This window comes from Watersipora subatra, chromosome 3 (genome assembly GCF_963576615.1).
Source record: "Watersipora subatra chromosome 3, tzWatSuba1.1, whole genome shotgun sequence".
Classification (NCBI taxonomy): Eukaryota; Metazoa; Bryozoa; class Gymnolaemata; order Cheilostomatida; family Watersiporidae; genus Watersipora; species Watersipora subatra.
In genome coordinates, this window is record NC_088710.1 from 61,813,425 (window position 1) to 61,837,111 (window position 23,687).

A 23,687-nucleotide genomic window follows, 5' to 3' on the forward strand; every position below is an offset into this window, starting at 1 on the left:
TGTGTGAGTCATTACACAACTGTTATGACTTATTTGTCAGTAATACCTCACAGGTTTATCACCTTATGAGCTGAACTAATAAAGGTTATCTTAACTGTGAATGCATAAAAACTAAAAACAACCAGTGTGCTGCTAACTGTCAAGTTGTTGTAAAATAAATACTTGTTTGCAGTGCTATTAGACAAGTAGTAGCAGTGCTAGTAGACAAGTAGTAGCAGTGCTAGTAAACAAATAGGCATAAATTGGCAAACCTTAACATTATTTGTTATTTAGTTGAAGTTTATAATTTTGCTGATGCATTTGTGGTTTACTCTAACAATGGCTCCAAGTCCTCTTTGAGTTTAACATCGCGTGGTTAGAAAATGTCAATAACACTTGAAATACTTCAAATCATTACATTTAATACCACTGCCACCCATTTTAACTTTTACATTCTTTAAACAAGTAACTATTTGATATTATATATATTACTAAAGCAAATACACTATCACATGGCTTTAGTTTTTACTCCTGCATATTCACAACATTTTGTTACTAACAGAATTTGACAAACTGCTTTTAAAATAAAATAACTTGAGAATTCAATTATCTGCGCTTGAGTTGATTTAATGAAATTTGTGTAATTTAGCATTTTCACGCAAAACTATCCACCGAAAGCAAAATTTATCGTTATACATTATAAATTCTTTTGCAAGAACGGAAGCTATTGCATTGCTGCTAAGCTATTAGTTGGCAGAAGCTATGAGTATTTCTAGAAATTACCTAGTGAGTGATTGAAAACTTAAACGCATTTTTTATGACTGATGCTGTAGACAGTTGAGCAGGAATTCATAACTACCAAAAACATGACAACGTGTGTCAAGATCAAGGAGCCAAAGAGGCTGCACCGAGGATGCTACAAAGTTACTGCTAGGAATGAGTTGGGAGAAGATACTGCTTCTGTAAGTTGACCTCTTGAGTTGAAGTCCTACTGCTTCTGGATGTTGATCAATTTTTCAGTTGAAGTCTTACTACTTTTGAATGTTAATCAACTCTTGAGTTGAAGTCTGACAATTTATAACATGATTAGTTGAACTTAAGGCATATTTAAGCATTCAACTAATTGTTTTAACATCACTCTAATAAGATTATGCTTTTCAATAGCTTAAAAACTCAATGGTTGAATTAAACTGTTGTGTTTATTATTTAGGCTGATGTTGTGTCATCTAATGCATTATATGGTCAAAATTTCTATTTCATTATAGACAAGTACGATGTTGCGTAGTGAAGTTGTTGATTGTTAGAAAAATATAATGTCTCATAACCCTCATAATCATACAAATAAAAACATGCTAATATTTCAGTGTGACGTGGTAATATTGGGTCCACCAGGAAGACCGGAAGGACCTCTACTGGTAAAGGATGTAACGGCAGAAAGTGCTCTTCTCACATGGAACAAGCCAACGGACACTGGGGGTGATGAGGTCCTCAATTACATTGTTGAAAAACTGGACACAAGGACAGGAGACTGGGAGAAGGTAATGCAAGCGTTAGCAGCTCATCTCTGATTGATTTATATTTCGGATGTAGTAAAAAGTCGTAAAAGGATATAATTCTTGGCAACTTATTCGCTACTTAACACTTTTAGGTTCAGATATTGTTAACTGTGATTTCGTTTTTAGCATTTTTAAGTTTATAAAATGATGCTTTGTTGCATACCAATGAATCTTTGCTCTCGCTGATATGAAAGTATTGCTTTTATCTAACATTCTATCTAACCAGATCAGAACCTACACTCAGTAATTCGCTAAATATTTACTCAATAATTATTCAATATATACTCAATACAAAATATATACTTAATACTCAATAAATACTCAGTTTTCATTATATAGTCAGTACTCAATACTCAATACTCAATAAATACTCAATATTCAATACTCAATAAATACTCAATATATACTCAATTCTCAATATATACTCAGTGCTCAATACATATTCAATAACCAATATATACTCAATATATATATATTCAATACTCAAAACATACTCAAAACGTACTCAATACATACTCAATACTCAATACATACTCAACATATATTCAATACTCAATATATGCCTGATGCTTAATAAACTAAAATAATCCATGTAAGAACTTTACTAGCTTGAATAAAAAAAAAGTTTGCTGATATATTTCGCTCTATTATTTAAGGCAGCATCTGATTGAAGTATTATTGCTAATGTATACTGTTGTCCTGAAAATGTCTTTCCATCATAGCTGTTCAGTGATAAAACTGAAGTGCTACTTGCTGACTTACATTTACAACTGGTATGCTACTGTACATTATATTTACTTTGTAGGTCAAATCTGTACCAGGAAACACTACAGAGTTAAAGATACCCAAGCTCAAAGAAGGTCATGACTATATGTTCAGAGTTAAGGCAGAAAACATTCATGGCCAATCTCCAGCTCTCGTTACTGAAGATTCTATCAAGGCTAAAAATCCATTTAGTAAGTGGCTACCAGTCTCCATGGGCAAGGATTAAATATTCAATAAAAAAATGATCATGATACTTGCAGCTCATAATAGATTCTTATAAAATAACTTGAAGTTGTTCTAGGCTACAGCTGAGGAACAATGGCAAATGTATCCTATACTTCAGCATCCATGGCATTTGCATCTCATAAGTTTTGCCTTTTAGCTGCACCTGCTGCACCTAATAAACCGAGGTTAGCAGATGCTGACAGAAACTTCATTGATATTGAATGGGATGCTCCAAATGATGGAGGCAGTCCAATCACTGGATATATAGTTGAGAGGTTAGACAAATCCAAACCTTCCGCTAACTGGCAGCCAGTTACGCGGTCTCCAATAAAGGTATGTCAGTAATGTAAAGACAGGTAAGGTATAAAAGAGATAAGTCTGTGTTGCTCTGACTAGTGATCGATTCATTCAAAATAACCAACTAACATTTTTTATAGGATGTAACATAATTACTCACTTTTTGAAAGGGTGTGTAAATACTTGGTTTTCTAAGAAAACTGTGTTTTTCAAATTAACTACTGCGAGTCACATTTCAAGCTTTTTTATGAGAACATATTGGTGAACTTCATGTTTTCTTTTCTAATGCAGTCGGGCATTTCGGCAATGACTATCTTACGGTTTAGGCTTTATCATTGGCTCCTACGCAGATCTTTTTTCAGCCTTCTCGCCATCTGTTGTTTTCTAGTTCTCTCAACTACATGTTACCCTTGGCTACATCTTTGTATCTCAGTCTGTGTCTGCCTTTTGTGCTATTTCCATAAAACTGCAGGCAAAAGGTATTAAAAAACACTAGCTTCTGCATTACTAGAGTAAATCTTTCGGCAGTACAGAGATATAATCCAATGAGCAGAAGTAGATCTAGACATACTGGCATCTTTGGTCTGCTGCAGCGGGTACCATGAAGATAATTTTACCTATTTCCGCCTTTAAGCGTGGCCACAACTCACTCTCTGGGAGGTCTAGTGAGACTCTTTGTTTGATCTTTTATTTCGTTCCAACAGGATGCCCAGATTCACTACCAAACTTAGATCTAGTGTTGTCAGTTTAGTTGCCGGCAACCTATGTGTGGGTTTCATGGTTATTTGATAGCAAGTCCAAGTACTTGACCTGACAGCTTAAACTCCATCTATAAAGCATAGAAATAGTTACAAAGCCCGCAATTAAGGGAAGATCTATGAAAAGCAGATATCCTAGCATCTAATGTTGCGTATTGGTGTTTTTGTTTGTTTTTAGGAAAAACACTTTGTTGATGAGAAGGTCAAGGCCAACATGCCGTATGAATACAGAGTTTCAGCTGTGAATGCTGGAGGGGAATCGTCTCCTAGCCCGTCTACTGGGCTTATCAAAGCCAGACCTCTAAAAGAGGCTCCTAAATTTGACCTCTCATCACTCTTTGGTGCTAAGGATATAAGAGTAAAAGCAGGAGAACCTTTGAAGATAACTTTGGGCTGTCAAGGGTCCCCTACACCCACTGTATCATGGAGTAATAATGGACAGCCAATAGTTGATGGGCCTGAGGTAGTTGATTCTGTAATTTTAATTTTTTTTTCAATTTGCTAGTGAGGATTGCTTAATTTCTTATTACTGTCCGTTAAAGCATATCTAAGCTGGAGGCATTACTACTGTCATGTTTTTGTGATTGGTGAAGTTCGGCTTTAATTATTTGCAGTGTTGGCTACTTTTCTTTCAACGCAGACTGTCAGAGTGTGCTTCAATATTATAAGGAGTAGTTGGTCGTATTAGTAAAGCTGTGAATTACTTTAAGTTTTGTTCTATTTATAACCCATCATTGTTAGTGGAGTGGGTGGTATAAATACTAGGATAGAATAACTCCTGACTCTACTTATGTATGTATACTTAACATTACTTCAACCCGTTCACAAGCTCGTTCCTATTTCTACCTTGCTACAATAAATCAACTTCTTGCAAATATTTTTAGTCTAAACTAAGCCAAGATGATGAAACCATCTCCTTAGATATTCCCAGATGCAGCAGAGCTAACGCTGGCAAGTATACCATCAAGGCTAAGAACAACCTCGGTGAAGAGTCAGCTGATTTAAATGTGGTTGTGTTGGATGCGCCAGGAGCGCCTGGTGGGCCTTTAGACATTTCTGATGTATCAGCCAATCAAATGACGCTATCATGGAAGGAGCCTGCAGATGAGTGTGGAGCTCCAGTGTCTGATTATGTGGTTGAAATGCTGGACCCAGACACAGGTATGTCAATAGATGAGCGACTTTAGGTTTAAAACTCAAAAAGCAACCATTAAAAGTTGAAACAGTTTTGTATCTCTATGTTGGCCATCGAGAAACAACTTATTGTTTCAGTTATTGATTGAACAACTTATTGATCAGTTTTACAAAGATTGTAAAACTGATCAATTGTATTTCTAAGACATTTCCAATGAAGTTTTTTTTATTTTTCTTCAAGCATTCATTTCTTCATAGCGTTTTGTCTAAAAACCTTGTTTCTAACAGTTCTTGTTACCAATTAGTTTATCATAAACAGGTCTATGTCTATGTCTAAACAGGTCTATGGGTAAAACCAAATTGTCTTGTGAATGGAACATGCACGACAGTTAAAGGGCTGCAAGAGGGAAAGAAGTATGCATTCAGGGTGAAAGCTGTGAACATGTATGGAACAGGAGAGCCTCTGCAGAGTGAGACAGTCGCTGCTAAAAATCCTTTTGGTGGGTTCATGTAGAGTTTAGTCAAAGCTGATAGTCTGAGTTATACCATTTTGAAAAATGGCATAACTCTAACATGAGTGTACTAAGCATAGTATAACTCGAGTCACTTTTAGTTTGCCCCATTTTGTTTCAGCGCAACTTCAAGAATCTAAAACAACAATTTTAATATACAATTAAATGACCAAGTTATTATAATGTTGATGCTGTTTGTATTTGGGCTGTAGTACATACGGTTTGAGAGATATCTGTTTAGTTGGTTGGCTTTTTTGTTGATTGATTTTTGGAAGTGTTTTACAGACAGACCGTCTGCACCTAAAGATTTAGAAATGGTCGACTTCGATCAGTACTCAACAACCCTGCAATGGAAGAAACCGGAATCAGATGGTGGCAACGCTATCAAGGGCTATCAGGTTAGCAAGAATTGTCAATACTGTTTCCTTGACAAGTTATATAATCGTATTACTTTAGTTAATTGGCTTTTCTCTGCTAATTTTTGCTTGTAACAATAGTTTTTAATTAATCATTAGTATTTCTGATTTGGTATTGAATACCTTTGCCGCCATGCATTAGGTGGAGAAGAAAGAGAAGGGAAAGGACTGGCAGCCGGTAAGCGGAGTTATACCAAGTACCAAATGTACGGTACCGTGTATAGAAGGGAAGACGTATGAATTTCGGGTCAGTGCTGTGAATGATGGTGGAGCTGGAGAGCCGTGCAAGGCTACTAAACCACATCTCTGCAGAGTACCAATTAGTAAGCTTTCTCTCTGTTTCCCTCACAAGAAATAAAAGCTGAAGCCGTATGTTAACTTTGTTCACATACTTAGTTCTAAACTCGAGGCTTATTAAAATTTAAAAGTAAATAGATTATGTTGTCATAGGTTACCTGCTGCATTTTAAATAGTTTAATGCATTATCCAAATATCTTTAGAATTTGCTGATGTAGAAGTTGGGAGTGAGGCAGTCCATGCCAGTGGTTGTTGAGTGCAAGATTATGTATAGCTGTTGATATAAAATTGATTGCATTCTTTTAAATGTTTTTTTTTAATTTTTTATACCAACTGAAGACTTTTGCAACTCTATGGATTACCTGTGCACAACTGTATAAATTAACAGTGCATAATTTTGTAAATAGCTAGTGAACAAGGCTATTGGCTAACTTCGCATAACTCTATGAGTTCTCTGTTCTATGAGTAACTCTGTAGATTACTTTTGAGATTGAGAAAGTGTAGATCACATACATGCAACTCTATGGATTACATATACGCAACTCTATGGATTGCCTGTGCATAACTAATGAATTACTTGCGCCGTGTCTCTAATGATTACATAATAAACAGATGCTGCCGGTGCCCCATCACAACCCAAGGTTGATGCTATCACCAAGAACTCTGTATCTCTATCCTGGTCTAAACCAAGGGATGATGGTGGAGCTCTTGATAAATATATAGTTGAGAAGAAAACTCCTGATGGAGACTGGGTTGAAGTTGCTGAAGTGCCAGCCAAGTATGTACTGTATATAAACATTGATCAATCTATCCACTTATAGATTTCAGTGGTAAGATTTGTGTCTGATTTTTAGTGTTTCTCAACTTGACTTATGCCCTTCGCATATACTGTAATAGAAACTATTCGAAAGTGTGTTTGCTTGTTAAATCCTAATTGTCACTATAGATATTAGAGCTGTTAGGATTACCAGTATCATAAACTCAGCAAATTGATGAGGCTGAAAAGTCTACATTCCCTGCTTTAGTTTTTTAACAAAACCAACCTAGTTTAAGGTTATCATTATTATAGAAATTCCAACATATAACAGGACTGATGACAATTATATTGCAAGATATTCCGGCAATTATTTCTCTAACTATTATATAATTGTGAAGCTATAAAACTATTTCTTGTTAGCCTGGTGGCGCCCTCAATATAATATGAAACTCGGCTATAGGCATTCCTAAAATAAAGTCTTAAAGCAAGGGGGTATGCCATAACATTAGCTGATTGTTATTATACTGCCCAACCTGTCATGTTTCAGTTTGACTTCGACTACAGTTAAATCTCTACCAGAAGGAGAGACATGTCAGTTTAGAGTTCGTGGTGTAAACGCTGCCGGCCTAGGAGAGCCAAGCAAGCCTACAGACAAAATAGTTGTTGAGGATCAACCTGAGAAACCTGGGTGAGTGTTCAAAAGTTAGAAAGAAGTCAAATAACCACGTTTCATAACTTAATTCAGCATCATTGTATGCTATCATAATCGTTTATTTGATCAAATTTTTAATATTTATGAAAAGTTTAAAACTTTGCTGGTGTCAACCAAAGAACTACACAGTATGATATATATACATCATATTGATGGTACCTCTAACACAGTGCTAGACAGAGTCATCATATTTTGATTGGCAGTTACTGCCAAACATTAGAGCTTGGGAGAACTTCAGAATGCTTCCAGTTGAAGGGTTGATAAATACTAAGGTTTATTAAGGAACACCTTTTAAAAAAAAGTCATTATTTTAGGGCTGTTAAAAAACCATCATGTTTGTTCTACTACAGCATTGGTGAGTTGAAACACATGTCTGTTGTTGTTTAGCATTAATGAGGGAAACGTACCAAATGAAATCACCGTGAGGGCTGGACAGCCGCTGAACCTAGCAATACCTTACTCTGGTGGACACCCACCGCCAACAGCCAAATGGACCCTTGATGACAACCCTGTGGATGAAAAACGAGCCATTATAGAGGTACTCAGATACATTTGATTGTACAATAACAGCTTAAGAAGATCACGTGAAAGTTGTGGAATACTTGTTATTAACTGTATGTAGACACATTACGTGGTATAAAACTACCTAGATATACAGTGCAGGACAGTCTGTTTAGATAATCCAAAGGTAACTTGACTTTTGCTGTAGACGAACAAGGCTGAAGCCCTGCTCACCATTCCTAAGTGTGTAAGGGGAGACACTGGACCATACAAACTTGTCTTAACTAATCCCTCTGGCAGTGTAGAAACTGAAGTAAAAGTGAATGTACTGGGTAAGTAGTAAAAAGGTCCTGTCAACTGGACAGTTACCAAACAAGTGCATTCTGTGTGTTCATCCTTATGTCTCTTTAAACTGTTCTCTCTAACTAATAGCATTATGTTGATCAATCAGATGTTCCTGCTGCTCCCGAAGGACCAATAGACTTTAAAGATATGATGGGAGATAGCATGACCTTGACCTGGAATGCTCCAAAGGATAATGGAGGCAGTGATATAACTAATTATGTTGTTGAGAAGAAACCTGTTGGCGCTAACAAGTTAGTCACTGTTGTTACACTTTGCTGAAGGTCTGAAGTTATTAGAGGTTTTGTTTAAACTACATGTACAATTCAGCATTATAGCGTAGCTACATTTTTTCTTTATATTTGCTAGCTAATATAAAGACCTTAACAAAGATAAATCATGAATATTATAAACTCGAATAGACATTCGCACCCCAATGTTTCCTATATGGTCCCTTGCAGGTGGAGCAAAGTGAACAGTTTTGTTCCTGGTACACATTGCCCTGTAAAGAACTTAGAAGTTGGCAAACAGTATGAGTTTAGGGTGGTGGCTGAAAATCAATTTGGGCAGAGCGCACCATTAATCACAACAGAGCCAATCACAGCAAAGCATCCATTCGGTAAATTGCATTTCGTTTTATAAGTTCATTTTGAACAATATATGGAACTACAATATTAGCATTCTGAAACAAACTCTATATAAGTGTATTGTGTTATAGTGTAAATCATTTGCTCTATTTTATAAATATAGATGTTCCTGACAAGCCTGGAAAACCTGAGGCTTTAGAGACAACTCCCAATTCAATAACCCTGGAGTGGGAGGCACCTCGACGGAATGGAGGCAACCCCATTGTGGGTTATATGGTAGAGAAAAGACTGAAAGGAGAGACAAAATGGGCAAAGTACGGTCTCTTTGTGTTGTCACTTTTATCCTAGCTACTCCGTAATATAATGCCTTTTATTCTTTATTCTTTATTGCAATACATCTATGGTAAATTTTTTATTTATTACTTAGTGATTATGTAATCTTTTTTTTTCACTCCTTAGAGCATCTCGTGAGCTAATCAAAGATGAGTCAATGACTGCTAGAAACCTTTTGCCTAACAAGGAATATGAATTCAGAGTTTGTGCCGTGAATGAAGCTGGACCCAGTCTCTGGAGTGATAATTCTGCAGCAATTGAAGCTCGTCATCCAACAGGTGAAATGATAAAAAATTTTATTTAGCGTATGCAATAGGTTAGGATGCAATATTATAGTTTTTATTAATCGCAATTTTGTCTATTTTCAACAGACTGTCTGTCTGTATGTCATATTCTCATATAGCTTATTAGCATGCTGCCCCCTTCGCTTGATCATTAAGGCTCTCTTGTTTGTAACAAGTAACTCGCTGACTGTTAAGAAGTTATCTTATGCCTTAATTATATTTAGTTTTACACTTGACACCTTAAGTAGTAAAATATTTTTTTAGTTGTTCCGAAGATTAATAGGAGTTACCTACCCTCGGATGTCAATGCCGAAGTTGGAAAGGAGTTTAAAATTGCAATCCCTTACACTGGTGGACCAATTAAGGCTGCTAAGTTTTCTGTTGTAAGTACAAACTTTTAGTAGCAGTGAATTGATAAGCTGGTAACCATGACTACTAGCCAATAGCAACAATAATGAGCTTAGCGCATAACTCTATTATGGCTTTCAGCAGTTATTTTATATACTAATAAAACAAGTTGTTAACTCTATAAACTGAAACCTAAAATAGCACTGGCAGACTAAAAACCAAAACAAGTTGATTTCTTCATAGATGCAAGCCTAGAATGGCTCTGCTAGTTTATGGGTGAGAATGAATTTTTATACCTTAGTTATTTGTTTTGATAACGCTCATTAGAACTATAAAAAAATGTGGCAAGTCTTTATCAAATCAACTTTTTTGCAGTGCAAAAATATTCAGACCAGAAAAAATCAAATGACAAAAAATGCTAAATTCCGAGACTGCACCCGTAGATGTATCTCAGGGAAACTAGTTGGTGATAGACAGAGTTAACAAAGTTACTCTATACTAGAGCTGCCGTCAACTTCTCATGTCAAAAAAGAATTTTAAAATGCTTAATTTTACCAATTTATCTTTTATTTATTTTATTTATTTATTTTATTTATTTATTCATATTTAGTAGTAATTTTTTTCCAATTAGTGCTAATCAGAGTATTTTGTTCAATTTAAGTAGTAACTTTTTGTCATAAAATGTGACACACTCTCAAAAGGCTTACTTCATTGAATTAAACCTAACTAGCTCAGTTCTTCCATTTTGAGTTGCAACTTTGTTCTATATTGGTCAAATGTTGATGAGATACTAGAACTGGCCATTGAACTCTTAGATTTTTTTTAAAAGCACTGAGAATATCTGGCTATCAAAGTGCTGTAGCTGGCTGTGATGTTCTATCTCCGCAGAACGGCAGCCCCATTCCTCAGAATGACAGGACAAATGTGAAGATAACTCCTACAGAAGTTATATTTATCAACAAGTGCGCTGATAAAGATGATGACGGGAAGTACACAGTAGATTTGGTGAATGAAAAAGGGCAAGATAGCTGTGACCTTAAGGTCAATGTTAGAGGTCAGTATTTTGTGTCATCAAACAGGCGATCTAGTTGTTACGTATCGGCGTTGCTGGGTGCAACATTTTGCTAAAAAATATATTTATCATTCAGAGCTTTGGCTCATCTACAGCTATCAGTGTCAGACTACCAGTCACTGATATTACCATTTAGTAGGATAACGATAGCGTTGAAATTGGCTGTATCATTGCTATACGTCACTGAGTGAGAATGCTCATGTCTTACATCAGAATATTCATATGGTTTTCGAAGGTAATAAATATGTCTATTTGCTTAATAGCACGTATTGGAGAATAATGCTAATTGAGAGTATGTTTAATCATTTTAATTTTAAAAATTTTGAATTAAAAACATTTTAAGATGTTTAATTATGTCCTTTAAACCAATGTAAAACTCTTGCTCGTGTACCATCATGTCTATGATCGTACTACCATTGTGTCTATTAAATAATCCAAGCCTTTGTATCTGAGGCTGAACTTTGATGCCTGGTGCAGTCTAAATGGTTTGGTTCAAATACCTCTACCTACTTAATTTTACACTTACATCAATTCTTATCCAAGCCTTGTTTACATACAGAATAGCGCTTTGCAGCCCAAAATATTCTACAAGCAGGTTGTAAACTAATGGTAACTAAGAATGATGGTTTTCCTGATAGTATTCCTGATTTCCTAATAGGATATCTTTTAAAAGATAGTACGATGGCAATTTAAACATTTGCACTCTATAGTTCCTACAGTGCCTTTGGTCTCTTCCTTAGGTAAACCTAGTAAACCTGAGGGCCCTATGGAGGTGTCGGAGGTTACAGCTGAGTCTTGCAAACTGAGTTGGAAAGCACCCAAGGACTCGGGTGGAGCCCCGATTAGTCACTATATTGTAGAAAAGATGGATGCTGCAGACGGTGTTTGGAACAAGGTGACCAAATTCTGTCGGGGCACAACATATCAGCCAACAGACCTAATCAACGGTGAGTCATTCCATGACCACATATGAGACAAACCTTCATCATTAATACGGTAGGTAGGCGTAGAACTGGCTATCTCTGTTCTGTATATAATTATACTGGCCTATTATCCTGGGTCAGGTGAATAAATATACACTATATAATACCTGCTGCTGATACCATATACACCAATACAACCAGTTCCATAAAACTTTCACTGCCATGTGGGCTAGATCTTCACAGAGATGAATGACTAGGAGAGCCAACCTTGAAAAAAACCAGCCAATGGATGGTACACACATTTCGGGCTCATGAACTGGTAACAGTCAATGGCCATGTACTGAAAAAGAACTGAAATGCCATTTAAGGCAGTTTTTGTAAATATTGTTTATACTGCTGACAGTTCCTGCACCTGGTCAAAAACTGCAGACATACTGGTTAAGCTTGTTCTCTAAATCTTTAAATTTATGTGTAGGAAAGACAAGCATTTGATCAGTGTTAGGACCACCCAAGGAAGCTTTAACAGTCTTGGCGGCATCTATTTTATCATCTAAATAAGATGTCAAATATGGTCATCTGTGACAGACGCGTGCCAGCACAGACACTATTATAATATACCTTTTTATGTTTTTATATAACAAATATTAACAGAACTTGTGCTACAGTCTAATGATGTAGATAGCCTAGCCATGATTCTTAGCTGCAAGAATATACTGTACAATGTAGTATTCTTGTTGAGCAAGAATTCTTCTAAGTTTGTCTATCAGGCTTCATTAAAATTTGGACTAGTTTGTTAGTCCTTAAATCAGTCATAATTGAAAAAGAGGCAGTATTTAACAGTATACAGGTTAAAAGTTGCACTAATAGATACCAGCTGTTGGTGGAGGCTGTTATTTATTATTGTAAATAATATCTGTTAGTTAAGCTTTTTTATTAAGGTTCTTGTCATGATGTTAATTACAATTTAACACACTTATGAACTTCAAACATGTAATTAGCCCAATATAGTCTTGTAACCTTATATTACAATGTTCCTGGAAGATTATGTGTACTATGGGTGGTTGTCAAAGATACTCATGGTCAGTATAGGCATGGTCTGTTGTATCTAGCACTTGTATTCACGCTATTGCTAGTCAAATAAATCACAACTTAGCTGTGTGGTGTACCTGACAGACTAAAAGTTGAGCCTGCAGGTATTAGAAGCTGTCGGTTGATGATCTACATTTAAACTTATTGTAAGAGTTTTGTTTATAGCCACCTAAAGCACTTATAATTTGGATAAAGGTAAACGGTAGCTTTGAGTTGACCTTGAGGGCTAGTTGTTAAATTGTTGGTGCTGCTATAGATAAATTCAGTCTAATCCTTTGTTGATGGACTAGCTAAGGTTAGTCTGAGAGAAAGGCCTGAGGGCAGCTCAGTGAGCTGGTATGGCATGATAGTAGGTGTCTTAACCTCAAGAGATTCATAGCGATCTTCATGATTCGGCTGAAGTAGGCTAATCTACACGAGTAAAACATTTTCAACAGGTCACAGCTATATGTTCAGAGTCAGCGCTGTCAATGAGTTTGGAGAAAGTGAGCCGCTAGACACGGAGAAGTCAACCAAGGCAGCACCACACTTTGGTGAGTAAGCACGAGATGACCAAGAATGGAATTTTAACAAGAAGTTGGTCTCTAATCAAAACACATAAACAAATTATTGTTTGACAAGAATTACATTGAGTTCTGTTCAATATGTATAATAAAATATGAATATTTGTATTGTGAAACATTCCTAGTTAGCACAAAGTTAAAAAGGTGAATTCTAGCAAGACCCGGCAGCATATTTACAAGAGAGTGTCATTGTTGTGTTCTCAACTCCTCTATCTGTGACGATACGTGAATTCCTGCCTTCAATTTTGTAAACGCACTGTGCGTACATGAAAACTGATGCCCTTTGCAATGTACTCAGGGTTCTCTTCAACTTACCTGTATGTCGAATAGAGCTCTACACTTACTCACAAATTTATTTATTCACACTCTCGCTAGTGCTCGTCGATTAGTGCAAAAGTTCTCTGAGATTTTAAAGCATCTACTTGACTAATTAATTAATATTTCGTCTGGCTCATATCTTGCGAAACGGATTCCTCGCTGCTATTACATATTATTAGCATTTGTGAAAGCCATGTCAGTATCTATGTTTACTGCTGAGAGCCAATTACATTACTTACAAGCTATCAAGTAGTAGATGGGAGTTCAGCTTGAAAGCCTCGTTCAATAGATTTCTCAGACATTTACGAGAGGTCGGACTTGCTTTTATACCCTCTGCTTAGCCAAGGAAGCGGTGGAGTTGAGTCTAAATCTATTTGCTTAGTGTAAGATTACAGCCTTTGCTTGTCTTCTATGAGTACATTGAGAGTATTACTAATATTACTTTTATTCTGTGTTCTTAAAGCTGCTGCCTATAGAAAGTAAACAAACCTAGATTTATTCTGATATCTACTTGTGCCAACTCGCTACTTGCATGTACGCAATGAGTTGATTACATGTGCGCGTGGTTATCGTAAAACTTTCATTAAAACTTTCATCTTTGAAGTTTGTTCTGAGCTACAGTTGTTAAACAATGTTTATCATAGTTCACTTCTCTCCGTATGCTGTCTATCAGGTCGACTAGGCCAGTCATCACTCAGAAATATTATTAGTTCTGCGAATAGCAGTGATGAGGTAAGAGAAGCTTATAGTAAGAACTTGGGGCAGTTAATGAGATAAATATATTTTCTAATGGGCTATTACTTACCAAGAATGTTTGTCGAATATCGCTAGTCGTACTATTACTATAGAAATACGGCTGGTTGATGTTGTACTAGATGCCAGACTGTCTAGGTATATCTCATCTATATGGGTGGTGAGCTGCGGGTGCTCTTCAAGCATTTCAGCTCGACTCGGGTACTGTTGTGACACCGCTTACACGTTCTCGTTGTAGCATTGCCTGGCAATCCAAGCAAAATGGAGGTATTGGACGTTGATAAGGGTGAAGTCAGCCTCCAGTGGGCTCGGCCAGTAGATGATGGTGGTGACAGAATCCAAGGCTATTTGGTGGAGTACCGCCCTAAGGGAGGACACTGGACTAAACACAATGATGGTGTGATCAAGGAGTTGAATGCCACAGGTAAGCTGTGATAGATGACTCCTTTGAGGTGAAACTATAGTATTTCCTTCTATCTTCGTATGTCGGCCATATTTTACTGTTATTTACTGTTTTTCTCTCAGTAAAGGGATTGAAGGACTGTGAATATGAGTTTAGAGTGAGAGCAAAGAATTCAGCTGGGGTATCTGAGCCTAGCAACCCTATTTCAGTGGATGTCAAGCCTAAGAGTAGTGAGTCAATATATTTTCTGTTTATTAAATATATATCCTGTAGTCAGGTTTGTTTCAAGAAATCTATAATAGCATCAAAATAAATTGCTTTGAGGAATTTGCATTATAATGTCCTCGATCCTTTTTTAGTTTTTTGGCTTCATTGACGTGAATTATTATTTCTTTCTACCTTCACTGTTATTTGTATAAGAAGTTGTAATCCTAAATAATACATGATTTATTTTGATTTGGCTTTCTTTTTTTATGCTATTTTGCACAAGCTGTACAGAAAAGTATTTTTGTGCTTTATGAAAACAATATAAGCAGAAGTTTGCTGTGAGAAGAATTCATTAGTAAAGAGTGTTTGTTAGCAGTCAATTATGATTCAAACTGGCAAGCAAATAGTGGTGTACTGTTTTCAAGGCCTTGACATAGTTTAAAAAACTCGCATTTCTATACTTCACCCATAACGATATTTATGGTCACGATATGAATTTTAGATGTTTATATTTTTGCATAACAAAAGTCAAGAGAAGAATGTGACACCAGAGACTTACTAGTTATCTGAATAATATTAGAAATGAATCTGCAATATAATCTAACAATTTAACACCTTTTAAAACAATTTTTTAACCTTGAAATTTTGTAAGATTTTCACAGTTCTACTGAACGAAACGTTCATCAGTGATAAACAAAAATAACTGCCGTTAATTTGTTGCTCGCTATTGTTAGCTTTCAGTTTTCAGAATAAATACAAATAAAACAACATTTGGTTTTGTTAAGGTGCTCCTTCTAAGCCAGGACAGCCTGAGGTTGTCAAAACTGGCAAGCATCATTGTGACCTTAGATGGACGTTGCCTAAATCTGATGGAGGTACTAGGATCAAAGGCTATAATGTAGAAGTTCGGGAGTACCCAGATGGCACATGGGTGAGTAGCACTACCCGTTTAGTACACATTAGCTCATTGTTTGTGACTAAGGCTACACTTCCCCTAAGTGTACATATCTTGTCATTAGGTACAGATCAATATATCTCTATCCTTATAGGTACAGATCAATATATCTATACCCTTATAGATACAGACTAATATATCTATATACCTTTATAGGTACAGACTGTTATATCTATACCTTTATAGGTACAGACTGTTATATCTATACCTTATAGGTACAGATCGATATATCTATGCCCTTATAGGTACAGACTGATATATCTATACCTTATAGGTACAGACTGTACTGATATCCATAAGTGAGAGTGGAGAGTTTGTTGGCAATCAATTATTATCACGTTAAATATATGAGTGTAGGTTTCTATGTATTTTCTAACCTTGGAGTAATTTGAAATAGTGTGTTTGTTTAGTTTACTGCCATGCAACTATGCAAATCATTGCACAATTTGGCTTATTGCGTCATAATGTGTCATCATAGATAAGCTCATGCACTCCATGTTACATAATTTAAACAGAGCATGTAGATATATTCTTGTAATTATATTTGTCTGCCATGCTATAACTTCACAGAAAATATATATATATATAATTATAGCAAAAGGCCAATGACTACCTCATAGTTGAACCACATTACACAGTGATGGACCTACAGACACAAAAACCCTACGAGTTTAGAGTTGTGGCTTTGAATGCTGTCGGCCCAAGTGAACACAGCCTTCCCAGCATGGCTGCCACACCTAGAGACCCTGCAGGTAATCTTAAAACATGAGAACTTTCTAAACACCCGTTATCTTGCCAGTTACTGAAATCAGAAAAGATTTATTTGGTAAAAGATTTGTTTTGTTAAGTCTGTCAAGATATTGTATAGTAGATGAATACTTCGCCTAGTCCACTGGTGAGCAGCTGTAATATCTTTAGCAACTCTTAATATGCTGCGGTTGCATAAAAATAAGTTGAAAACAGGTAAATTAGATTTTCCTACTTGATGAGGTATCAAAACTTAAAATTTCTCTCCTGCTATGCTGAGCCGATGATAGGCGATTGCTAAATATGATTTACGGTGTCTGTTTTTATTGCTTAAAATCTTCAGTTAATAAAAGTCGAGACTTCCGACTAATGAAATAGAAGTCAGGCTATCAAACCAAGATGTAGAATGTTTGAAACAATATTATTTGCCGTAATCATGAGCAGGTTGTTTTATTTTGTGTTGAGCATTTATAACAACAAATATTTACACAAGTATATCTGGAATGCTCAGTGACACAATTTCTGATAAAGTTCTAAAAAGAGAAAGTTGTATGTGAAATTGCTAGTTATGTTTTTGTTTAAAAAGTGAACAGGCAAAAGATTTTATAGCTAATAGGAGTATACTTTTCCAATAAAAATTACTCAACAAAAACCAGCTAGCACTATGAGTTGGACTGCATTATCTAAAACTCTTCCATATTTGTTATTTACTATGTCACTTACCAATACTCACATGTCGACATAATCTACATTATAGAGCAGATTTATGCAAAATGAGCTTTTTCTTTCAATACAAATTATTTACTTTACTATTTTTGTTTTTGTCGACTGCCTAATTTGCTCAAAACAACATTGAGCTGTGTAAACAAAGTTAATATTTATCTATTTACATGTTTTGATTAATGTGACCTTTGGAAGTGTTATTGTATTACTAGTGTACCACTAGCGTACCACTATCTGTGAGGATATCTGTTGAACAGATGAACTCCAACCAGAGTTCACTAAAAAGCTGTCAAGTCAGACGGTGCCTGTTGGTGAAGTAGCTAAATTCTCCACAGAATTTGATGGCAAACCCAAGCGTGTCCAGTGGTTTTTTAAAGACGCAGAAATATTTCCTGATGCCAAATATCAAGTAAGTCATTAAAACACCATATCCAAGTGTTACAGTATTACTATATAATAGTCAAAAATTACAGATGATGGTAAGATTACATGTGTGTACGTATTATTTGTGTACACACATGTAATATTGTGTTGTATGTGTAATATGTCCATATGTATTGTATTATTGTGTACATATTATTTTCACTAGTATGTTGTGAGAGATTGTCCTGTGTAATAACTATGTGCACAACTATTCTTAGATGTGAAAGAGTAGTGTAGTGGTGAGAGGGTAGTGCGCTTGGCTGGAAATATTCAGGTTCAATTCCTGTGTGGTGCAATCTTTTTTTCTAACGCTCTTAGGTAATGGACAAATAGACACAGCTCTTATTATAGTAAAATTTGCTATGAGACTAGTAATTAGGGCTTCAAGAGTTTAATAGAACCAATTTGCATGCGCAAAAGGCATGTCTTTAAAGGTTGTGGTATTCTCATTCAGCCAGAACCCAGTCTCATGATCTTAATATGTAGCTGTGCAAGTAGAGCTGAAAACACTTCAAGATCAGTTTGTCTCTAATCTTTAGTTTTTTGTAGTTTTTTTTCTTAACTTGCATATTTTGCTACAATAGTTTTGGGACAACTTAGTATATGAGTATGTCCTGTCATGAAAAGAATTCCTATCGAGTGACTGTTTGACAAACTTCAATTTTTTTTGTAGATTCATACAACAGAGACAAGTTCTCTCTTGACAATAAATGGAACAGATGCCAATGACTCCGGTAACATCAGATGCCACATTTCCAATAAGAATGGCGCGGATGAATCTTCTGCTAAACTCTTTGCTGTCGGTAAGTTAGAGTCATTTGAGTTAGCCAGAGTGTTCACAGCAGGCAGTTTCTTTCGTTGGGAAATAAGAGTTAAATTTTACATGTAGTTCTGCAGCTAAAGTTAGGCACTGGACAAATACTTTTTCCTCCTCCTTAACATTTTAATAGAGGATCAACACTAATGACTTGTTCGCTGATGTTGCAGCAAAGCCAACGTTGACATCACAAGTACCTGCCCAATCAGCTGAGCTTGGAGACCATCACAAAGTAAAGTTCTCCTTCAGTGGTACGGGTCCATTTAGCTTTAAAGTAAAGAAAGATGGAAAGGAGATTCCTGCCAACAATGCTCGAGTCAAATTGAATACATTTGATGACCATGCCAACCTTGTGTTTGCCGGTAAGTACATTTAACAAACAAGAGAAGAAACAATGTTATTTTGTCTTTACATATAAAGCTGAATGGATTGGCTACCAGATCAGCTTTTACAAAAACATTTAATATCTGAACTGGTTTTTTCTGGCGCAGATGAATGCTGTATATAGCTAACTACTTTTAAGGAACAAAACATTTCATCTTCAACGGAAACCGTTCATCGATAGTAAAATTATTTTTACATTTGATTATATGCGGCATTTCTCTCATTAGTCACATTGCTACAAATCAAACATTTTAGCATGTATATATCCTTGCAGGCACATTTTGCTAGCCACTCATTCTGATGTTTGTTAGCTTTCAATACTGTAACCTGAGCAGAGATATTGTTGAGAGCAGCCATTGTCTAGTGTCTAGAATGCCTGACTTACAAGCACCTGCATGGGGTTCAATTCCTAAAGATACCACTAGTGGTGACTGAAATGACATCCATCCTTAAAAGTTGCTGTCTGTAACTTGGCATGTCTCCAGTTGTCGAGGTTTTCACTACTGGACTCAGACATGTCTAGCCAAGAGCATCGAGGCATCGTTTGTGCAACATAGCTCTTTCACACATGCACAGCCTCTGCAGACACCATACTTGGTTTTCAAGGATTGCTTGATTTATCATTTTATTGTAATCAAATTAAACAATATAGCAAGTTATTATACACTTGAGTGTTACCATTCAGTGTTCTAGTGTTTCTTGATGGTGAGAACATGGAGCCCATGCTAACTTGTAAGCGGTTGTTTTCATTTTCATCTTTAACCGGCGCTCTGTATGATCTTTCCTTTTTTGTTATTAACTACATAAAGGTCATGTTGGTGTAGCTAGTAGAGCTAAAGCAGATGTAAAACATACCAGTCTACTCTACATATTGTTTTAACTGGCTTCAGAATCTTACTCTTGCCTTGTAGCTGAGTTTACTGTCAGTTGATTAGCTGGATTAAATCTGTATTTACATGTATGTACAGCAGGTAATATGCAGCACAACTATCTTATAGCCAGAATCAGTCAATGTAAGGCAATTTATGCTGTCTTACACATATTAGCTGGTCATAACTGTGGCTAGCTGAGTGTGTTCGGAGCATAGATCTATTAACTATATATAACTATATAGATAATAGGTTTATGGTTCAGAGGATGACAGCACATGTCAATTCTAGAGTTGCATGCTCTTGCCATACTAAGAAAACAAATGAAGAGCAATGCTCATGTGGTCAAAGGTTGTATTTATCAAGCGGGTTGTCTACACCTAGTCTTACAAACAAAAGGTTGCACTCACTTATGAGAGAGTCTGCAACTACTAGTCCCCATACTGCAACTAGGAACCAGACTAAGGCCACAAGCCAGAGTTAATTTGTTAAGTTTAAAGCTTGTATAAGAGTTTAACGCTTTTTAGTTCAGTTCAAGATTGTGATATATAATTATATGCAGATGGTGCTTGTGGTCTGCAAAAATAATATTTATACATTTTTTTAAATATTGTTCGGTATTTTGCAGAAACCATGAAGGATGACACTGGTGATTGGTCGGTTGAAATAGCCAATGATAATGGAGTATGTCAAGTAAATTTTCCATTGACCATCAGAGCTACTCCTGGGTTCTGTAGAGCTCCGCTTAAAGTTTCAGACACAACGTTTAACTCGGCTAATCTGTCCTGGTTACCACCAACTGACGACGGTGGCTCTAAAATATTGCACTATGTTGTGGAAAGGAAAGAAATGGGCAAATCCTATTGGACAACAGTTAGTTCACAGGTAAAATTAGAATACACATTTATGCAATAAACTGCTAGTAGAAATTGTGTCTCAACACAGACCTGCTACCAGAAAAGGCTATTAAACATGCTACTGAGCTGTTATATACATATTTCAAACTAAGCACTGTTGTAGGGTTGCCGAGACACAAACTTTGAATGCCAAGGTTTGACACCCAATGCAGAGTATCACTTCAGAGTGGCAGCAGCCAATGCAAATGGAGTTGGACCATTCTTAGAGACTGCTCATCCAATCATCGCTAAACTGCCATACGGTCTGTTGGTTTTGCTAGCTGTAGAAGTTAGCGCTAGTTTAGTGAGATATTTAAGGAGATATGACAGGAGAGTTTGGTCTACTTTATTCAGCTATTTCAGTAATAACTGTCATACTTTGATTCATGTTGAAACCAACTTCAGAATTGCCTTTTTCAGGTTGACCTACATGAACTGATGTGTTCAAATGTTGCCTAAGCGCTTTTTCATATTAGATAATGCATATGCATATTGCGTAATTTTATAAGCATTATATTACATAATTGAAAAAATAGATTGCTTTTATATTTGTAGTAGAGCTAAAAATGGAATATTCTACATGTGCTGTTCATTTGATATTAGAACAAAACAAATATCCAACTAATATTCAGCTGCTGAATTTTAGCTGTTGCAAGAGCAATAAATAGTATCGATTTTGCAATAATATTATAGAAGCAGCAAACAATAGACTAGAGTTCCTTAGTAATGTATATTCAATAAAGTACAGGAACAATGATACGTCTCCAACAATTACATATATTTGTAAAAAGATGTGTTGGTGACAAATATTGGATTATCTTAAACAAAGTTCTATAAAGTTATAAAACAATGTATAATGATACAATACTAATACATCTAATAGAATTAGGTTTGTTTGTTATTTCAGTAGATAATTGACTACAAAACTATGATGACGTTAGTATGTGGTTTTCATGGCTTTGCATTAACATTCATGAGAAAGTGTGCCAAGCTATAATAAATTGGTTAAAATAAAGTAGTTTTTTTTTACTAAATATGAGAACTACCATGCTTTTTTTAAACAGAAAAAATTAGTCTAGCAAAAAATCAATTCAAATATTTGATTTTATGAGCTTCTGGGAACATATGATTTTTATTTCTGGTTCTGTGTAGATCTCCCTAAAAGGGCCTTGACTATTATATACTCTGTGTAGCTCACCCTAAAATGTCCTTGACTATTATATACTTTGTGTAGCTCACCCTAAAAGGACCTTGACTATTATATACTCTGTGTAGCTCACCCTAAAATGTCCTTGACTATTATATACTCTTGTAAGTTTTGAAGGCTGTTTAGTAGTATTTCTAAAATAAAAACCTTGATGTAACATTATATTCATTTACCAATAAATATAGATTGACTAAAATCTGAACTAAGATAAGGGGTGCTAATTGTTTTGGGTTAGTCAATACTTCACCTGCTTTAGCTTTGTTAGAATATGTCAAGATTTTTTATGGCATTACGCTCTCATTTTTACATAACAGTTACAGGGTTCAACTCATTTCAACTTACGTGATATGAGCAAATTACATACAACGTCTAATAATTATTGTGAAAATATCATTCCTAGCTGCTTTAACAACCTTCTAACTAATATCTGCTCTTTTAACAGACATTACAGGCCTATTATGTTTATTTAGTTTCATTGGCTAACTGTTACACTTTCTTATGATTCTTGTATGACAAAATTTAGAAAGCGTTTTTGTTTGAAATAGAATTGTTACCAATAAATTAATAGATTTAGCAGTTAGAATAATTATTCAAATACTCAATGTAGCTTTTTTCAACATTCTATTAATTTAGTCTAGTAAGTATCTACCAATCACTATAATAATAAATAGTAATTATATTATTATTTATTATCATTAGGAACAACTTTTGGAATAGCCAAGTGTTACCAGAAATTTAGAAATGTTTGATAAAAACAAAAAATAGTTTTTGTCTGATTGGTGTATAAATAATATTCAACACGTGAAGCTATTAGATGTATATTTCATAAGCTCCTCTTCTCAGGGAGGTTTCAATGGAGCATATTCAAGTTGTTATTGTTACTTTGAAAAGGAAGAGTTTGCTTTTCGAACTATAGTCGACTATAGCAGATGTAGGCAAAACAGATGTGTTCCTTTACAGATACCCCAGGTGCTCCAGGCATTCCTGAGGTAGAAGAGGTCGGCAACGACTTTGTCAATCTGTCATGGGAAAAACCGGCTGATGATGGCGGAGGCAGGATCACTGGATATATTGTTGAGCGAAGAGAAGTAAGTTTAACTCTTTGTTTGATTTAATCAGATTGGTAGTGAATAACAAATTTTGAACTTGTTAATATAAAAATAATGATTGGTAAAGCCTGTTAAAAAACATAATTTTGTTGTTGTTTAGTATTTCTAGCATTTGGCCTCAAACATAACAACAGACCAATTGTGGTGTCTAATGAAAACATCTGGTCTCAAATGCTCCAATACTACATTAGCGATTACATCAGACTGTAAGCCCGGTCATACCAGTTACTTAGTACCAACAGCTAGCCAGGCATGATTATACACAATTTATTATAGCTTTACCGCTACTAAACATTGGCTTATAGTCTAGAATGCCCGACCTCCAAACAACAGGTTGGGGTTCAACTCCCACAAAAGTCCCTGGTTGTGACACGAATCACATCCAATTTTCAATTGCTCTCTACCCCTGGGCATATCTCATCATCG

At 35.7% G+C, this 23,687-nt stretch overlaps 1 protein-coding gene across 1 annotated transcript in view; it reads left to right on the top strand.

Moving 5' to 3' along the window:
* The window catches only part of LOC137391801 (twitchin-like), a 105,871-nt gene that overhangs the window by 57,952 nt on the left and 24,232 nt on the right, over positions 1-23,687 (top strand). Inside the window, exons 37-67 of the mRNA XM_068078336.1 lie at positions 813-941; positions 1,344-1,517; positions 2,341-2,491; positions 2,683-2,858; positions 3,759-4,043; positions 4,465-4,741; positions 5,056-5,214; positions 5,512-5,624; positions 5,785-5,965; positions 6,552-6,717; positions 7,244-7,384; positions 7,796-7,946; positions 8,118-8,241; positions 8,361-8,505; positions 8,713-8,870; positions 9,002-9,152; positions 9,298-9,449; positions 9,720-9,838; positions 10,692-10,857; positions 11,616-11,822; positions 13,325-13,420; positions 14,760-14,945; positions 15,047-15,154; positions 15,917-16,062; positions 16,682-16,838; positions 17,814-17,965; positions 18,653-18,782; positions 18,967-19,158; positions 20,678-20,934; positions 21,070-21,208; positions 23,113-23,240. Coding sequence (XP_067934437.1) covers positions 813-941; positions 1,344-1,517; positions 2,341-2,491; positions 2,683-2,858; positions 3,759-4,043; positions 4,465-4,741; positions 5,056-5,214; positions 5,512-5,624; positions 5,785-5,965; positions 6,552-6,717; positions 7,244-7,384; positions 7,796-7,946; positions 8,118-8,241; positions 8,361-8,505; positions 8,713-8,870; positions 9,002-9,152; positions 9,298-9,449; positions 9,720-9,838; positions 10,692-10,857; positions 11,616-11,822; positions 13,325-13,420; positions 14,760-14,945; positions 15,047-15,154; positions 15,917-16,062; positions 16,682-16,838; positions 17,814-17,965; positions 18,653-18,782; positions 18,967-19,158; positions 20,678-20,934; positions 21,070-21,208; positions 23,113-23,240 — 5,016 coding nt within the window. The remainder of the gene's footprint in view (positions 1-812; positions 942-1,343; positions 1,518-2,340; positions 2,492-2,682; positions 2,859-3,758; positions 4,044-4,464; positions 4,742-5,055; positions 5,215-5,511; positions 5,625-5,784; positions 5,966-6,551; positions 6,718-7,243; positions 7,385-7,795; positions 7,947-8,117; positions 8,242-8,360; positions 8,506-8,712; positions 8,871-9,001; positions 9,153-9,297; positions 9,450-9,719; positions 9,839-10,691; positions 10,858-11,615; positions 11,823-13,324; positions 13,421-14,759; positions 14,946-15,046; positions 15,155-15,916; positions 16,063-16,681; positions 16,839-17,813; positions 17,966-18,652; positions 18,783-18,966; positions 19,159-20,677; positions 20,935-21,069; positions 21,209-23,112; positions 23,241-23,687) is intronic.